Source organism: Jaculus jaculus, chromosome 2 (genome assembly GCF_020740685.1).
Source record: "Jaculus jaculus isolate mJacJac1 chromosome 2, mJacJac1.mat.Y.cur, whole genome shotgun sequence".
Taxonomy (NCBI): domain Eukaryota; kingdom Metazoa; phylum Chordata; class Mammalia; order Rodentia; family Dipodidae; genus Jaculus; species Jaculus jaculus.
Genome location: NC_059103.1, coordinates 137,043,426 through 137,060,002, shown reverse-complemented (window position 1 = coordinate 137,060,002; position 16,577 = coordinate 137,043,426). Strand labels below are relative to the sequence as shown.

The following is a 16,577-nucleotide window of genomic DNA, read 5'->3' as shown; positions in this document are numbered from 1 at the left end:
ATACACACACACACACACACACACACACACACACACACACACGGAAATCTTCTGCATATTTCCTCTCATGCTTTACGTTACATACTTACCGTAAATCTCTTCTTTTTCTCTCTGTGTTCGTCAGAGCTGGGAATGCTGACACTTGGGCAGCTTTCCTTGTAGTCCATGGTAAAATCTCTTTGCCTCAAAAGGATACCCAAATAACTGACTCCGAAGAAATAATTAGCAGAGGATAAGTAATTAATCCAAAATATGAAGCCTCTTGAGGTAATGTTCAAATTCCATTATGGAACCTTAACCAACAGAAGAAAAAGAAAGAGAATTGATTAGCAAAAAAATTTTAAAATACTTTAGGAATTGTTGCTCCTTATATGGGGCCCATCTCGTGTTTATTCTGGCAGGAATGTTCTTTTACTCTTATGTTTAAGACCAGGTTAGAAACTTAATTTCTATTATATTCCTGTCACTAAACTATAAACATTTGCATCCCGCCTGCCTTCCTCAGTACTCAGAAAGTCCAATTGTTTGTATACTGTGGTTCATAGAGATTTAGGATCAGCAAACTAAATAGGCTCTAACTGTATGACCAGAGCTTTGCTCTCCTGCCACAGGAGGTTACTGCCTAAGTACTCCACAGGTGGAGCCCAGAACTGTTTTAAGGCAGATTAACCTTACCTGGGTTTCCCAGGCTTACCTTTCCCTTCTACAGAAGCAAGAAGGAAGGAAAGTTATGAGCTTACCTATTCCCACCTCTCCCTTGGAAACACAGATGTCAAGATGACGTGACCTTCTGGTACTTTACTATTTATGAGCTTACTTGCCTACCTGTGCCTTACTGTGCTATAGCCCACAAGGGCAGAAGTAAAAGAAAATGTCAGCCCTCAAGCCCACCTTTTGTAAGGACTAAGAAAGTATAACCTAAGTAGCAGTGGGATGGAGGAGGAGAGCCGGCTAGGCTGCTGCATGCAAGGTGCGCAGGAACATCTAAGAGTGCCGGCACAGAAGACACTTGGGGGGAAAGCCTAGACTTAGGGTATGTTCTCAAGCCCAGGCTACTTTGTGCTAGACAGCCTCATTTGCCCTATCAGATCCAGTCACAAATCTTCCTTCACCTAGCACATTCTAGAAGGTTCTATGGACTACATACCGAGAGCACTTCCTCCTGCCCTGGACTCTGGTTAGGTTCGTTCACCAATGAAGCACTATTGGAGCAGAGGGTTGGAGGCGTAAGATGTTAAGGACTTCCCTGGTCCCTTTCTGATTGCAGTGGTTTTGTTGCCTAAGACCAGCTTATACTAGGCAGTTCCTTCTCCCACAAGTACAGTTGAATGCCTAGGTGTAATAATGGCTTCTTGATCTTTTTAAGAAAGAAGGGATTTCTCTGTGTTTGATTCCTGTCCACAATCCCTTATTATACAGTCCATAAGTTAAATAACCTGCATTACTTCTTAGTATGCCATATGATGCAACAAATAAATGGCACCAAGAATGACCCCAGGAACCAGCCTCAAAAATGGAGTATGTAGGGATGGAGATATGGGTCAGTGGTTAAGGCATCTGCCTGTGAAGCCTAAGGACCCAGGTCCGATTCCCCAGTACCTATGTAAGAAAGATGCACAAGGTGGCACATGCATTTGGAGTTTGTTTGCAGTGGCTAGAGGCACTGGCATGCCCATTCACTCTCTCTCTGTTTGCAAATAAATAAAATAATTTTTAACATTTTACTTATCTATTTTACTTATTTATTTGAGACAGAGACAGGGAGAGAAAGAGTGAGAATGGGAGTGCCAGGGTCTCCAGCTACTGCAAACGAAATTCAGATACATGAGCCACCATATGCACCTGGCTTACAGGGGACCTGGAGAATCAAACCTGGGTTCTTAGGCTTTGCAGGCACAAGCCTTACCTGTTAAGCCATCTCTCTAGCCCTAAACTATTTTTTTTAATGGAGTGCATATGTGATAAATGCTTAATAACCCTCCTATGGAGTAAGGGATGAGACAGTGACATCATGCTCATGCAAGCTGTCACAGATAGGGTACAGATCGATGGCAGGGTGCTAGAAAGTAGTTGATAAAAACTCTGACTTCAGAGATTATAGCATGGGTTGAAGGTGCTTCTGGTTGTCCCTGAGCACAAAGCAAACAAGGTGAATTCCAGCACAGACAGGTGTAAATCCATGCCGGTTTAGAATTTTGTGTCTCCTGTGAGGGGCCAAGATGACAAGACTGGGAATTAAGGGTGGAGTTCAACCGTACGTGGTGTAGAATGATTAAGCATGTAACCAAGCAGTCTCAGATGCAGCTAAGAATACTGAACTTCCCAGCTGATAGCAGCTAGCTGCACTTCTCTGAGGAGGCCCAGACTTCCAATATCCCCCATATGACCCTTTTAAATTGTTTAACAAGGGGATACTAATTTTCCTCACTCCTGCTCTTTATTCACCTCATAATCCAGAAAGACCTACTTTGAGAACACACTGCCTCTATACTAATCTGTAAAATCACAACTTTTACCAGCAGGAGTATATGCAGTACATACAATCTGATACCGCTAGAACAAAAAGAATTCAACATAAACTGCTGGTGGCACACACCTTTAATCCCAGAGGCAGAGGCCACCTTGAGACTACATAGTTAATTCCAGGTCAGCCTGGGCCAGAGTGAGACCCTACCTTGAAAAACCAAAACAAAAAACAAAAAAAGGAATTCAACATAAGATTACTGTGACCCATTACAAGGCCATAGACAGATACTCTTCATTTTTCTCCAGGTCATTCCCAAGAGCCAGCTGCAGTAATCCCCAAGGGTGACTGTTCACTGAAGAAAGAGGGAATTACATAACCCTTTCAAAGGTTACTGAATACAGATTGGGGTCACTGGATTGCTTCTTCTTCAGAGAACTGAGGTAGTTTAGGGTAATGGACGACTCCTCCCGCCAAAGTAAAAGCAGAGACTGCACTTGCAGGAGTTCCCTAGATCTGTTTTTCCATAAACAACCTGAGCCTCTCTCTTGGAAGGAGTTCCCAGAATTAAGATTCCTGGAAGGATTAAATCTGAATCTAGGATGCAGCTCAGCCACCATTCAGAACCTATAAATGACTCCAGTTTGGGTCTCTGAGTGCTTTACCCCTCTTCTGTCTTTTCATGGACAGGAGCTCTTCATACTACTTCCTCTTTTCTTCTTTAAATCTAATAAAAACTCTAAATATTTTTGCCCCAAAATGACAACCAAATAACTGAGTCTGAAGAAATAATCAGCAGAGGACAAGTAATCAATCCAAAATATGAAATATCTTGAGGTAATGTTTAAATTCCATCATGGAATCAACCAAAAGAAGAAAGGAAAAACAGGATTGATTACTCAAACAATTTTAAAATATTTTAGGAGGGTGGAGAGGCAGCTCAGCAGTTAAAGGAGATTGCTTGCAAAGTCTGACAGCGTGGGTTCTATTCGCCAGGTCCCTCTAAAGTCAGATGCACAAAGTGACACATGTGCCTGGAATCTGTCTACAGTGGCAGGAGGCCCTGGTTTTACTCACATAAATAATGACTAAATAAATAAAGTGAATGATCGAGCAAAGAGGTAGATACAGCTGAGTGCAGAGTGCTTTCCTAGCATGCATGATGTCCTGGGTTCATCCCAGTAGTGGAGGTAAGAAACACTATGATTCATATGTATTAGAGTGATCAACACCTGACAACAAATGCTGCAAGTCAGGGAGCAACAGGAATTCCCATTCACTGTTGGTAGAAATGCAAAAATGGCAAAGCCACTTTGGAATATAGTCTGTCAGTTTCCTTTTTTAAAAAATTTAATTTAATTAATTTATTTATTTGCAAGCAGAGAAAGAGAGGGACAGAGAAAGAATGGGTGTGCCAGGGCCTCTAGCCACTACAAAGGAACTCCAGATGCATGCGCCCCCTTGGACATCTGGCATATGTGGGTCCTGGGAAATTGAACCTGGGGGTCCTTTGGCTTTGCAGGCACATGCCATCCCTCCAGCCCATCTGCCAGTTTCTTTCAAAAGTAAAACATACATTTAGCATATGATCTAGTAAATGTGCTCCCTGGTATTTACTCAAAGGAGTTTAAAAACATCCAGCGTGCTCCACCTTTAATCCCAGCACTTAGGAGGCAGAGGTAGGAGGATCACTGAGTTCAAGGCCACCCTGAGACTACATAGTGAATTCCAGGTCAGCCTGGGCTAGAGCAAGATCCTACCTTGAAAAAAAAAAATTCCAGCTACACAAAACCCTAACTTGATCAAGAGTTCCCTTAGTAGATGAATGAATTTACAAACTGTAGCACATCTTAAAAGAAATGTGCTACTAAGCCAAAACTGACATATATTTAAAATACATATTACTTTAAAAGTAAAAGTAACCATTCTGAAAAGGCTCTATCCTGTATGACTTCAACTCTGACATTCTCAAAAAGTAAAGCTAGAGAGAAAATAAAAAGATCAAATGGTTGCAGGTAAGGAAGCATACACATAATTAGGTGTCATTATATTGCACTTCACTTATTTGTGAGCAAAGAGAAATACAGAATCAGTGCCACAAGGGCTTCTTGCTGCTACAAGCCAACTCCAGATGCCTGTTGTTGTCACTTCATGTATGTAGCTTTACGTGGTACTGGAGAATTGAATCCAGGTCAACAGGCTTTGCAAGCAAGCACCTTTAATCGCTGAGCCAACTCTCCAGCTCTATGCTGTAGTTTAAATAGTTTCCTTTTCCCTCATCTCCTTCCTTTCTGCTTTCATACTACATTTTTACTTCCATCCCCTTCTTTTAAAAAATTATTTTTTATTTTATTTGTATTTATTTCTTTGAGAAAGAGAGGAGAGGAAGAAAGAGAGAGAGAGAGAGAGAGAGAGAGGGAGAAAGAGAGACAGGGGGAGAGGGAGAAAAGGCATTACAGGAACTTTGGTCACTGCAAAACAAGCTCTAGACACATGGGACTCCTTCTGCATCTGGCTTATGTAGGTCCTGGGGAATTGAACCTGAATTCTTTGGCATTGCAGGGAAGTGCTTTAACTGCTAAGCCATCTCTCCAGACTCCTGCCCCTTCTCTCTAGCCCCCTCCTCTTCTTATTACCCCTTGTTTCTCTCTCGTGTTCTTTTTTTTTTTTAATTTATTTATTTGAGAGAGAGAGAGAGAGAGAGAGAAAGAGAAAGAGAAGGAGAGAATGGACACTTCATGGCCTCTAGCCACTACAAACTCCAGATGTATGTGCTACTTTGTGCATCTGGCTTATGTGGGTACCAGGGAATTGAACCTGGGTCCTTAGGTTTCACAGGCAAGCGCCTTAAGCCATCTCTCCAGCCCTTATGTTCTATCTTGATCCATAGTCTACACTCACTCTCACATTCCCTTATACAAACATTAAAATTTTAGGATCATTAATCCTAGCACTTGGGAGGCAGAGGTAGGAGGGTTGTTGTGAGTTCAAGGCCAGCCTGGGACTAGAGAATGAGTGCCAGGTTAGCCTGAACTGGAGTGAGACTCTACCTTGGAGGAAAAAAATTAGGATCTGTGGGACTAGACAGATTGTTCAATGGTTAAAGGCACTTGCTTGCAAAGCCTAGTAGCCCAGGTTCAATTCCCCAGTACCCAAGTAAAGACAGATGCACAAAGTGGTGTATGCATTTGGAGTTCATTCCCTGGCATGCCCATACTCAATCTCTTTAACTCTCTGTCTGTTCTTTTTCTTTCTCAAATAAATAAAAAATAAATATAAAAATATAGGAGCTGCATGAGAGAGAACATGCAATTTTTGTCATTCTTGCACTGTTATTGCTCAGTATTTTTTTTAATTCCTCACATTTTCTTGAAAATTTCCTATCTTCATTTTTCTTTACAGCAGAGTAAACCGCCAATATGTATATGCATCACATTTTCATTATCCAATCATCAATTAATGAACATCCAAGCTGATTCCACTTCCTAGCTGCTGTGAGTACAGCAGCAACAAGCATGGATGTGCAAGTATCTCTGTGGTAGCATATAGAGTCCTTTGGGGAGATACTCAGGAGCGGTATAGCCGGGTCATGTTCTATTTTCAGATTTTTGAGAAACCGCGACACTGATTTTCATAGTGGCAACACCAGTTTACACTCCCACCAACAGCAAATAAGGGTTCGCCTTTCCCCACAAACTCAGCAACATTTATTGCCATTACTTTTCTTTTTTCTTTCTTTTTTTTTGGTTTTTCGAGGTAGGGTCTCACTCTGGTCCAGGCTAACCTGGAATTAACTCTGTAGTCTCAGGGTGGCCTTGGAATCACGGCGATCCTCCTACCTCTGCCTGCTGGGATTAAAGGCATGCGCCACCACGCCCGGCTTTTTTCTTTTTTTAAAAAAGATTTTATTTTTATTTACTTATTAGACACAGAGAGAGAAGGAGAGAAAGAGGCAGAGACAGAAAGAGAGAGAGAGAGAGAATGGGCACACCAGGGCCTCTAACCACTGCAAATGAACTCCAGATGCATGCACCACCACCTGCAACTGGCTTACGTGGGACCTGGAGAACTGAACTTGGGTCCTTAGGCTTCACAGGCATGTGCCTTAACTGCTAAGCCATCTCTCCAGCCCAACATTATTTTTCTTAATGTTAGCTATTCTGACTGGTGTAAAATGGAATCTCAGCCTGGTGTTGTGGCACATGCCTCTAACCCTACCACTCAGGAGACCAAGGTATGAGGACTGCTGTGAGTCTGAGGCCAGCCTGAGACTACATAGTGAATTTCAGATCAGCGTGAACTAGGCTGAGACCCTACCTTTGGGGAAAAAAGATGGTTTTAATTTTCTAAGTGGTTTTATTTCACATTCTCTTGATGGCTAAGGATGATGAATAAAGTATCTGTTAGCCACTGTGTTCTTTTGAGAACTATGCTCATGTCATTAGCCCATTTATATAGGTTGATAGTTCTGGGGTTTTGGTGACTAGTTTCTGTAGTTGGTATATATTCCACATATCAATCCCCAGTCAGAATGGCTGGCAAAGATATTCTCCTATAATGGGGGGTTTCCTGTGTGCTCTGCTGTGTATTTCCTTTGCTGTGAAGAAACTTTTTAACTTCATTTGTTGAGTTTTGGGCTATGTCCTGGGCTACTGGAGTCCTGCTCAGAAAGCACTTGCCTATACCTATAACTTCCAGTGAGTTGCCTATAGTTTCCTCTAGTATTTTTAGGGTGTGTAGCTTTACATAAAGGCTTCTGATGCAGTTCTAAATTCATTCAGGTGTATATACAGTTTTGCTAGCATATGTTGGATAGGCTGTCTATGTTTTTGGTACCCTTACTGAAAGCTGCATAGGTTTATTTCTGAGCCCTGTATTCTACTCCATTGGCCTATATGTCTGTGTTTAAGCCAATATCATGCTGTCTTTATCTCTATGGCTCTATAATTTCAGATCAGCAATGGCAATACCTCCAGCAGAATTTCCCTCCACCCCTTTGGCTATGTGTGATTTTTCAGGTTTCCATATAAGTTGTTGGAATGTTTCTAGTTCTGAAAAGAATGTCACTGAAGTCTGCTGGGAATCTGTAGATTTCTCTTGGTAATATAGCCATTTTCACAATATTGATTCTATCAGTCCAGAAACATGGAGGTTTCTCCAGTGTCTAACAGTTAAACTGTCTTGCCATTTCTTTGCAGAGGCCTTTCACATCATTAATAAGGTTTGCTCCTAGTATGTTTTTGTTGTTGATATTGTGAATGGGACAGTTTTCCTCATTTCTTTCTCAGTAAGTTTATGGTTGAAATATATGAAAGCTACCATTTTTTAATGTGTTGATTTTGTATCCTGCAACTTCCCCAAAGGTGTTTAATAAACCTAGAAATTTTCTGGTAGAGTCTATAGTGATACCTAAGTATAGAATCATGTCATCTGCAAATAGGGATAGTTTCCAATCTTTTTTTTTTTTTTTTTGAGGTAGGATCTCACTCTAGCCTAGGCTGATCTGGAATTCACTATGTAGTCTCAGGGTGGCCTTAAACTCACAGCAATTCACCTACCTCTGTCTCCGGAGTGCCAAGATTAAAGGCATGTGCCACCATGCCCAGCTCTTTTCTTATTTTTTTTTCCCCCTTTTATGTCCTCTTCTTGTCTTACTACTCTAGCTAAGACTTCGAGAACTACATTAAGTAAGAATGGAGGGGCTGGTAAGATGGCTCAGCAGTTAAAGGACTTTGTTTTCAAAGCCTGTAGGCCTGGGTTCAATTCCCCAGTATCCATGTAAAGCCAGATGCATAAAGTGGCACATGTGTCTGGCGCTCCTTTGCAAGTGGGTAGGAGGCTCTGGTGTGTCCATTCTCTTAAATAAATAAAAATATTTTTTAAAAAGAGTGGAGATACTGGCACCCTTCTCTAGTTCCAGATTTTAGAAGATATGTTTTCAGTTTTTCCCCATTCAGTATAACATTGGCTACAGGTTTGTCATAATAGCCTTTATTATCTTGAGGTACATTGCACCTATCCTAATTTCAGAACTTTCAGCATGAAAGCATGTTTAACTTTGTCAAATATCCTTTCTGTATCTATTGAGATGATCACAGAGCACGAGATTTTAAAGGTATAATCTGTATGATACTAAATGTCAGACACATGTCATTATACTTCTTCCATACTCACATAGTGTGTAATGCCAAGAGAGAACCCTAATTTTATGTATGCACTTTGGGTAATTATGATGTGTCATGGTAGGATCCCCACAGTCATAAGTGAACCATGCTGGTGGGGGACATTTGTAATGGAGGGGAAGGTAGTGCTTGTGTTGGAGTCAGGGCCAAGTGGAAAGTGTCCATACCTTCTTTAGTTTGGCTGAGAAGCTGAAACTGAAGGGAGAAAGGGAGAAGGGAGAAAGGAGGCAAGGAGGCAAGGAAGAGGGGAGAGGAGGGAGAAACTTTAAACATAAAGACATACTCTGATGTATCCAGAAAACGTAATTTTTAAAAAACAAGGTTTGGGGCTGGAAGGATTGCTTAGTGGTTAAAGCATTTGCTTGCAAAGCCAAAGGACCTAGGTTCGATTCCCTAGGGCCCACATTGGCTAGATGCATAGGTGGTGCATGCACCTGGAGTTCACTTGCAATGGTGGAGGCCCTGGAGTGCTTGTTTTCTCTCTCTCAACCTCTCTCTTTCTCTCAAATAAATAAAATATATTAAAAAAAAAAAACACTGGGCTGGAAAAATGGTTTAGTGGTTAAGGCACTTGCCTATGAAGCCTAACGACGTGTCACATGCGAAGTTTGTTTGCAGTGGCTAGAAGCTGTGGCATACCCATTATCTCTTTCTCCCTCTCTCTCTAATAAATAATTTTAAAAAACAAAACAAAACAAAACAAGGTTAGCCTTTAATCCCAGCACTTAGGAGGCAGAGGTAGGAGGACCACAGTGAGTTGAGGGGCCACCCTGAGACTGCCACTATGTAGTGAATTCCAGGTCAGCCTGAGCTACAGCGAGAGCCTACCTCAGAAAACACACAAAACACACACACACACACACACACACACACACACAACCAAAAAACAAGGTTTTGTGGGTGGGAGCAGGGATAATTCCTGAGAAGGGAATAAGACAAGAGAGTGATTTTATTTTAAATCATTAAAAGCACCTTCTCAGGAAATTCTAACCTCAAATTAACTGGTTACTTGCACTGAAAAAGTCTATTGAAAAAGTAAATAATCTGTATCTATTTATTTCCGCCTCTGAGGACGCTAGCTCCAAACATATCTGAAATGTTTCAATACAAAGGAAGTCTTTGTCATTATCTGCAAATTAGTTTCACCACCGAATGGATTAAAAAATAAAACAGGATCTGTGATGAAAGACATATTGTAACCTTCTCTCTTCCTCTCATATGCATCATATGATGAATCAGTTACAACTTTTCCTGTTTCCCTTACTAACTAGCATATCCTTCCTGGAATGTCTACTCCACCCCCCCCCCATTGATTTTTTTGCTATTCTATAATCATAAAGCAGTCTGGGTTTTTCCTAAATTCATCACCTCTCTTATTTCAGACACCTTTAGTTCGTCTGATTCTTGACAAAGAAAGTGATATAGTTGGAAAAAACACAACGGAATATGCATCTAACAAGTTGAGAACATCTATCCAGGAACCTCAAGTCACATGAGCCCTGAAACTGGCAGCCCTTTATTCCAGACAGGTAAGGAAAAGAATGAGAAGGTGAAAGCAGCCACTGACAACCAAACTGCCAGAAAAAAAAGAAGTTGAAGTTCTGCAGTAACAACACGTCCCTGTGCTTGGCCCAGGACCCACAGGGTCGGGAAGACAACTGGCTCAGCCTTATTCTTCGCAGCATCCCAAGGTCACTGCTTTGATTCCAAAGAAAAGGAATGGTTAGGCTATTGCCAGCTTCCCAGGCTTTTCCATTCAGAGGTGCATTCCCAGCACATTGTGCAGACAAATGTGAACACAGAACACTCCAAGAACATCCCTGGAGGATAAAGTCTGACGGCACAGTGGGGGGACCTACGGTACAGCACAGCTGCTTGTGGCAGAGCAGGGCAAGAATGCAGGCTGAGGAGCACACACACTACACAAACCCCACAAATTCAACAAACACACCATGCACGTCTCATAGAGCTGCCTGAGAGATACCTGAACCTGTGATCTCTGCTTCTGAACCTCATCTCTAATCCACTCTTCCTCTAGTAGCTAGTGACTACCAAAGTGAGCTAATGAGCTCTAGCAGCCAGAGCCTGGGAGACTACAGGTATACATAAATGCTTGAATCAAGTTTACATCTGAAAGACTCACCCATAAAATCAACATTGGCTTCACTGGAATATGTGCAAGAACACGTTTTCCATGTAAAATAAACAAAATGTGTTAAAGCAGATGCTGATATCAAGCAAAACTGTTGAGCATCTACAACCTTTCTCTGAAGAATAAAAACTTCTGGGTTATATTTTCTTCATATATATAGGAAAATAAATTAAGAGACATGAAAACCAGACAGAAAAGAACATTCAGTCCTATCCAGTGCAGGAAACAAAGCAGAGACACAGAATTGTGTGTCCCTGGCTGAGAGACATAAAAACAAAATGCAGTTTAAGAATAATCAAGAGGGCTGGGTGTGGTGGCAAATGCCTTTAATCCCAGCACTCTGGAGGCAGAGGTAGGAGGATCGCCATGAGTTCGAGGCCACCCTGAGGCTACAAAGTGAATTCCAGGTCAGCCAGAGCTAGAGTGAGACCCTACCTCGAAAAACAAACAAACAACAACAAAAAAGAATAATCAAGAAAATCCAAAGCTGCAGATATCGCTCCATGAAGCCTATGCAGTCCCAGTGACTTCATGGATGAGGGTATCCTTATGTTGTTGTAAAATCTACCAGCAATGTGAGTGTTAAAGTATGTTGCTCTTTCTACCTCCACCTCCTTAACAGACTTCAGTGTCTTCATGTATATCTTTTTATTTACTACTTTACCCTGCCATCTTTCTTGTAAGTCTCTCCTGCCAGAATAACTGAAGGTCAATTAAGTTCTTATTTGCTGAAAAAGCAGATAAGTATAGAGGGCTGGAGGGACGGCTTAGTGGTTAAAACGCTTGCCTGGGAAGCCAAAGGCTCCCGGCTCAATATTCCAGAACCCACGTAGGCCAGATGCACGCATCTGGAGTTTGTTTGCAGTGGCTGAATGCCCTGGTGTGCCTATTCTCTCTCTCTCTATCTCTCTCTCTTTCTGCCTCATTCTCTCTCTCAAATAAATACATAAAATATTAAATACATAAAATATATTAAAAAAAAAAAAAGAACTAAGCCGGGTGTAGTGGCCGGGTATGGTGGTGCATGAGTTTGAGGCCACCCTGAGAGACTACATAGTGAATCCCAGGCAGCCTGGGCTAGAATGAGACCCTACCTCAAAAACACAAACAAACAAACAAACATAATCAGGCATAATCCCAGCATTCAGGAGGCTAAGGATTGCCATGAATTCAAGATCAGCCTGTGCTAGAATGAGACTCTATCTCAAAAAAAGAAGAAAAGGGCTGGAAAGATAGATGGCTTAGCAGTTAAGTGCTTGCTTGCCTGTGAAGCCTATGGACTCCGGTTCGAGGCTCAATTCCCCAGGACCCACATCAGCCAGATGCACAAGGGGGCACAAGTGCACCCATTCTCTCTCTCTCTCTCTCTGCTTCTTTCTCTATCTGTCGCTCCCAAATAAATAAATGAAAATGAAAAATGAAAAAAAAAAAGGAAGAAGAAGAAAAAAGAAGCCATTAATGGTTGCACATGCCTTTAATCCCAGCGCTTGGGAGGTAGAGGCAGGAAGATCACCATGAGCTCAAGGCCACCCTGAGACTACATACTGAATTCTAGGTCAGCCTGGACTAGAGTGAAATCCTACTTCAGAAAAAAAGGAAGAAAGAAGAAAGAAGAAGAAAGGGAAAGGAAGGCTGGAGAGATAGCTCAATGGTTAAGGTGCTTGCCTGCAAAGCCTAAAGACCCTGGTTGGATTCCCCAGCACCCACATAAAGCCAGATGTACAAGGTGGCACATGTTTTTCTCTATCTGCCTTCCCCCCAATCAAATAGATAAATAAGGGCTGGAGAGGTGGCGCTTGCCTGAGAAGCCTAAGGACTCATATTGGAGTCTGCAGGTCCCACTTAGACACACACAGTGATGAAAATGTGCAAGGTCACACATACACACAAGGGGGGGCACACATCTGGAGTTCAAATGTATTGAAGGGAGGTCTCTCTCTTTCTATCTCCCACCTCCCTCTCTGGCATACAAAAAAAAAAGGCAAGTCTGTTAGGCTTGCCTCAAAAAATAGAAAGAAGCCGGGTGTGGTGGCGCACGCCTTTAATCCCAGCACTCGGGAGGCAGAGGTAGGAGGATAGCTGTGAGTTCGAGGCCACCCTGAGACTCCATAGTGAATTCTAGGTCAGCCTGGGCTAGAGTGAGATACTACCTCAAAAAAAAAAAAAAAATTGGAAAGAAGAGAAAAGGATAGAAAGAAAAAGGAAAGAAAACTGGGTGAGGTGATGCATGCCTTTATTCCTAGCACTGGCAGATAGGAGGATCACCACAGCCTAGACCAGGGACAGAGTGAGACTCTACCTGGGGGGGGGGGGAGCTGGGGAGAGGGAGGAAAAAACAAAGGTCTGTACCTATAGAAAATAGAATAGAATGAAGGGATATGAAGACAAAAGGAATGGCATGTTTACCAAAACAACAACAAAAACCTGACAGGTGAAATGAATTGGCAGTTATGTGCATGGAGGCTGCAATGTAGAGGGAAGAATTAACATTGCCTGAAGGTTTTATTCCTGGACAGCCAGGAGAAACAACTAGAAGAGGATAGGAGGGGCAGGCAGGGCAAAATGACAGTGAATTAACTTAAATAATTACTCGTCGTTCTAGAAATGTCTGCCTCAGATCCGTATTTTATCTGTCTTGTGCCAGTTATTGTTTCCAGGCACTCAGGATGCAGCAGCGAGCACGACTGGGAAGCATCCTTAACCACATGAAACTTACCCTCTTGTGACAGACAGCAAATGAGTAATTATAACGACAGGTAAATATGTATTACAGGAAGTGTGGTGTTGTATGCAGTTTTTAATAAGAAGGTAACATCTGAACAAATACCCAGAGGTGAGGGAGTAAGCTTCACACAGAACTGGGGAAGAGTCAGCAACTAACATCCCTGTCTCAAATAATTTCCCTCCACAGCTTTAAGTGAGTTAAGCAGCAGCATTGCAACATCCTCAAGACACAGTCCATTTCTTTTTGGTAATGTACTACACTTCTTGATTGTATCCTACCAACCAAGAAAACTTCACCAATGGGCTGGAGATGGCTTAGTGGCCTGCAAAGTCTAAGGACCCAGGTTCAATTTCCCAGTACCCATGTAAGCTAGATGTACATGGTGGCGCACGCATCTGGAGTTCATTTGCAATGGCTAGAAGCCCTGGTGCGCCTGTTCTGTCTCTCCACTCCCCTCTGAAATAAATAAATAAAAATAAAATATTTTTAAAAACTTTGCCAATAACAGGGATAACAAACTACCAACTAGGTCAAAGTGTTCATACTGGCTATTTACCTTCTGCACATGGGAGAAGAGCTGCATTTGAAACAACAAAACCAAAGCACTGTCAGAACATGTTTGCACAAAGCTTAAGAAGACAATCATCTTGTTCTCAAAGCAATAATTGATGCAGCAACTTCGAGACTTGTGATTTAAATCAAAGGTGCTGAAGAGTGATTATGAATCATGCAATTAAGTTACCAAGCAGGATGTTGCTGAAATACCATTCACAGCACCATACAACTATCAATAATAAAAATAGTAAATATTTGGCTGGAGAGATGGTACAGCTGTTAAGACACTTGCCTGCAAAGCCAAAGGACCCAGGTTCGATTCCCAGGGACCCATGTAAACCAGATACACAAGGTGGCACTTGCATCGGAGTCTGTTTGCAGTGGGTGGAGGTCCTGGTGCACCCATTCTCTCTCACTTGCCTCTTTTTCTCACTCTCCCTCAAGTAAATAAATAAAAATAAAAGAAATAGTAACTATTATTAAAACTATAAGTAATATTGTCCTTTGATTTCAGTTTGTTCATAAGCAGAATTCTAGACAAGGCTCTGGCCATGTGCTGGTTCTGGGTCTTTGGATTCATTCTTATCTGACCAGCTGGACAGATGTGAAACCGGATCTAGTTTGAGCTCACTGTGCAGTTCAGGCTAGCCTTGAACTTTCGGCAATACTCTTGTTTCTGGTTCTTGAGTGCAAGGTATTACAAACTACCCTATCATGTTGGACTTTCAGATCTTTTTTCAGTTCTGTTTCTGTGGCAAGCTATGGCTCATATGATGTTTACCTGTTTTGAGTGCTCTGGTTTACTTACTTGGGCAATAATTGTGTAAAATAAACACCCGCCCAAAATAGAACAATGGTAGACTTTGCTTTTAAACAAATATAACTTGCCATGCCTTTAATTCCAGCATTTAGAAGGCAGAGATAGGAAGAGAGCTGTGAGTTTGAGGCTAGCCTTGGACTATACAGAGTGAGAATAAGGCCACATTCAACCTAAAACTTATGAACATGAGAACTGGAGAACTTAACTCAGTGGCAGAGCACTTACAGAAGGAAGGGAGCAGTGATGGGTTCCATCCCCAGCATCTGAGAGCGAGCGAGAGAGAGGTGCTTGGACCGCTTTAGAGTGAATGTGATTTAGAACAAGTTGATGATCCCATTGGATAATACTCCTTAGTAGAGAGAAAAGTACTGAAACCTTTACCACCACTCAGTTTTCAAAAACTATTGCAAAGGAATCCCCAAGCACTTCAAGGAACAGCTCTGGGAAAGAGTGGGCTTTATGGCAATGTCAACTCTGGAGATTAATGCCCACAAATGCACAGGTACAGAAAATTACCAATGTTTATTGTTTTCAGGCACTAGGTATTAACATTCTCTCTACAACAATTCTGTAAGGTTAAAACTGCCAATATTACCATTTAAAATACCTGAGAAGTATGGCTAAGAGAAGTTATGCGAATTGATCAAGTTTTAAGTTAATAAGTAGACTCAGTTTGGACGTGATGGCGCACGCCTTTAATCCCAGCACATGGGAGGCAGAGGTAGGAGGATCGCTGAGAGTTTGAAGCCACCCGGAAACTACATAGTGAATTCCAAGTCAGCCTGAGCTACAGTGAGACCCTACCTCGAAAAACCAAAAATAAATAAATAAGTAAAAAAAAAAAAAAAAAAAAAAAAAAAAGGAGACTCAACTCTGGTATTCCAATTTAAAAACTGAAAAAAATAAAAAATAAAATAAAATAAATAAACTGGTGTGGTGAAACTCCAAGGCCATACTCCCTACATGAACCCTGGTATTCTTTTAATTAACAGTCCTGGGCTGGAGGGATGGCTTAGCGGTTAAGCGCTTGTCTGTGAAGCCTAAGGACCCGGTTCGTGGCTCGACTCCCCAGGACCCGCGTCCCCCAGATGCATAAGGGGGCGCATACATCTGGAGTTCGTTTGCAGTGGCTGGAGGCCCTGGCGCTCTCTCTGTCTGCCTCTTTCTCTCTCTCTGTCTGTTGCTCTCAAATATATAAAAATAAAAAAAAAATAAATTAACAGCCCTAGCTAGAAGTGGTAGCACAAGTTTTTAATCCCAACATTCCAGAGGCAGAGGTGTGAGGATAGTCTTGAGTTTGAGGGAAGCCTGAGACTATACAGTGAAATCCAGGTCAATCTGGGCAGCTAGAGTGAGACCCTACCTTGAAACAAACAAAAGTAAATAAAAGATAAAAGAGAAGAAGCTGGTTATACATCTATTTCCTAACTATTGCTAACCTTTTTAGGTAGTTTTCTGAAAAAACATTTTTTAAGTTTATTAACAAGAGAGAGAGGGAGAACAGGAGTGCCAGGGTCTTTAGCCACTGCAAACTCCAGATGCAAGGCATCACCATGTGCATCTGGCTTACGTGGGTTCTGAGGGTCGAATCTGGGTCCTTAGGCTTACGCAGGCAAGCACCTTAACCACTAAGCCATCTCTCTAGCCCCCCTTTAGATAGTTTATATTGTCATTTCTTC

General features: G+C 41.9%; 1 protein-coding gene across 3 annotated transcripts in view; it reads right to left on the bottom strand.

The window, feature by feature from the left end:
* LOC101596981 (serine/threonine-protein kinase Sgk3) overlaps nt 1-16,577 on the bottom strand; it is a 148,641-nt gene that overhangs the window by 61,731 nt on the left and 70,333 nt on the right. For all 3 annotated transcript variants that reach the window (XM_045143789.1, XM_045143791.1, XM_045143790.1), the window contains exon 2: nt 90-293. In XM_045143789.1, coding sequence (XP_044999724.1) covers nt 90-167 — 78 coding nt within the window. In that variant the 5' untranslated portion in view covers nt 168-293. The remainder of the gene's footprint in view (nt 1-89; nt 294-16,577) is intronic.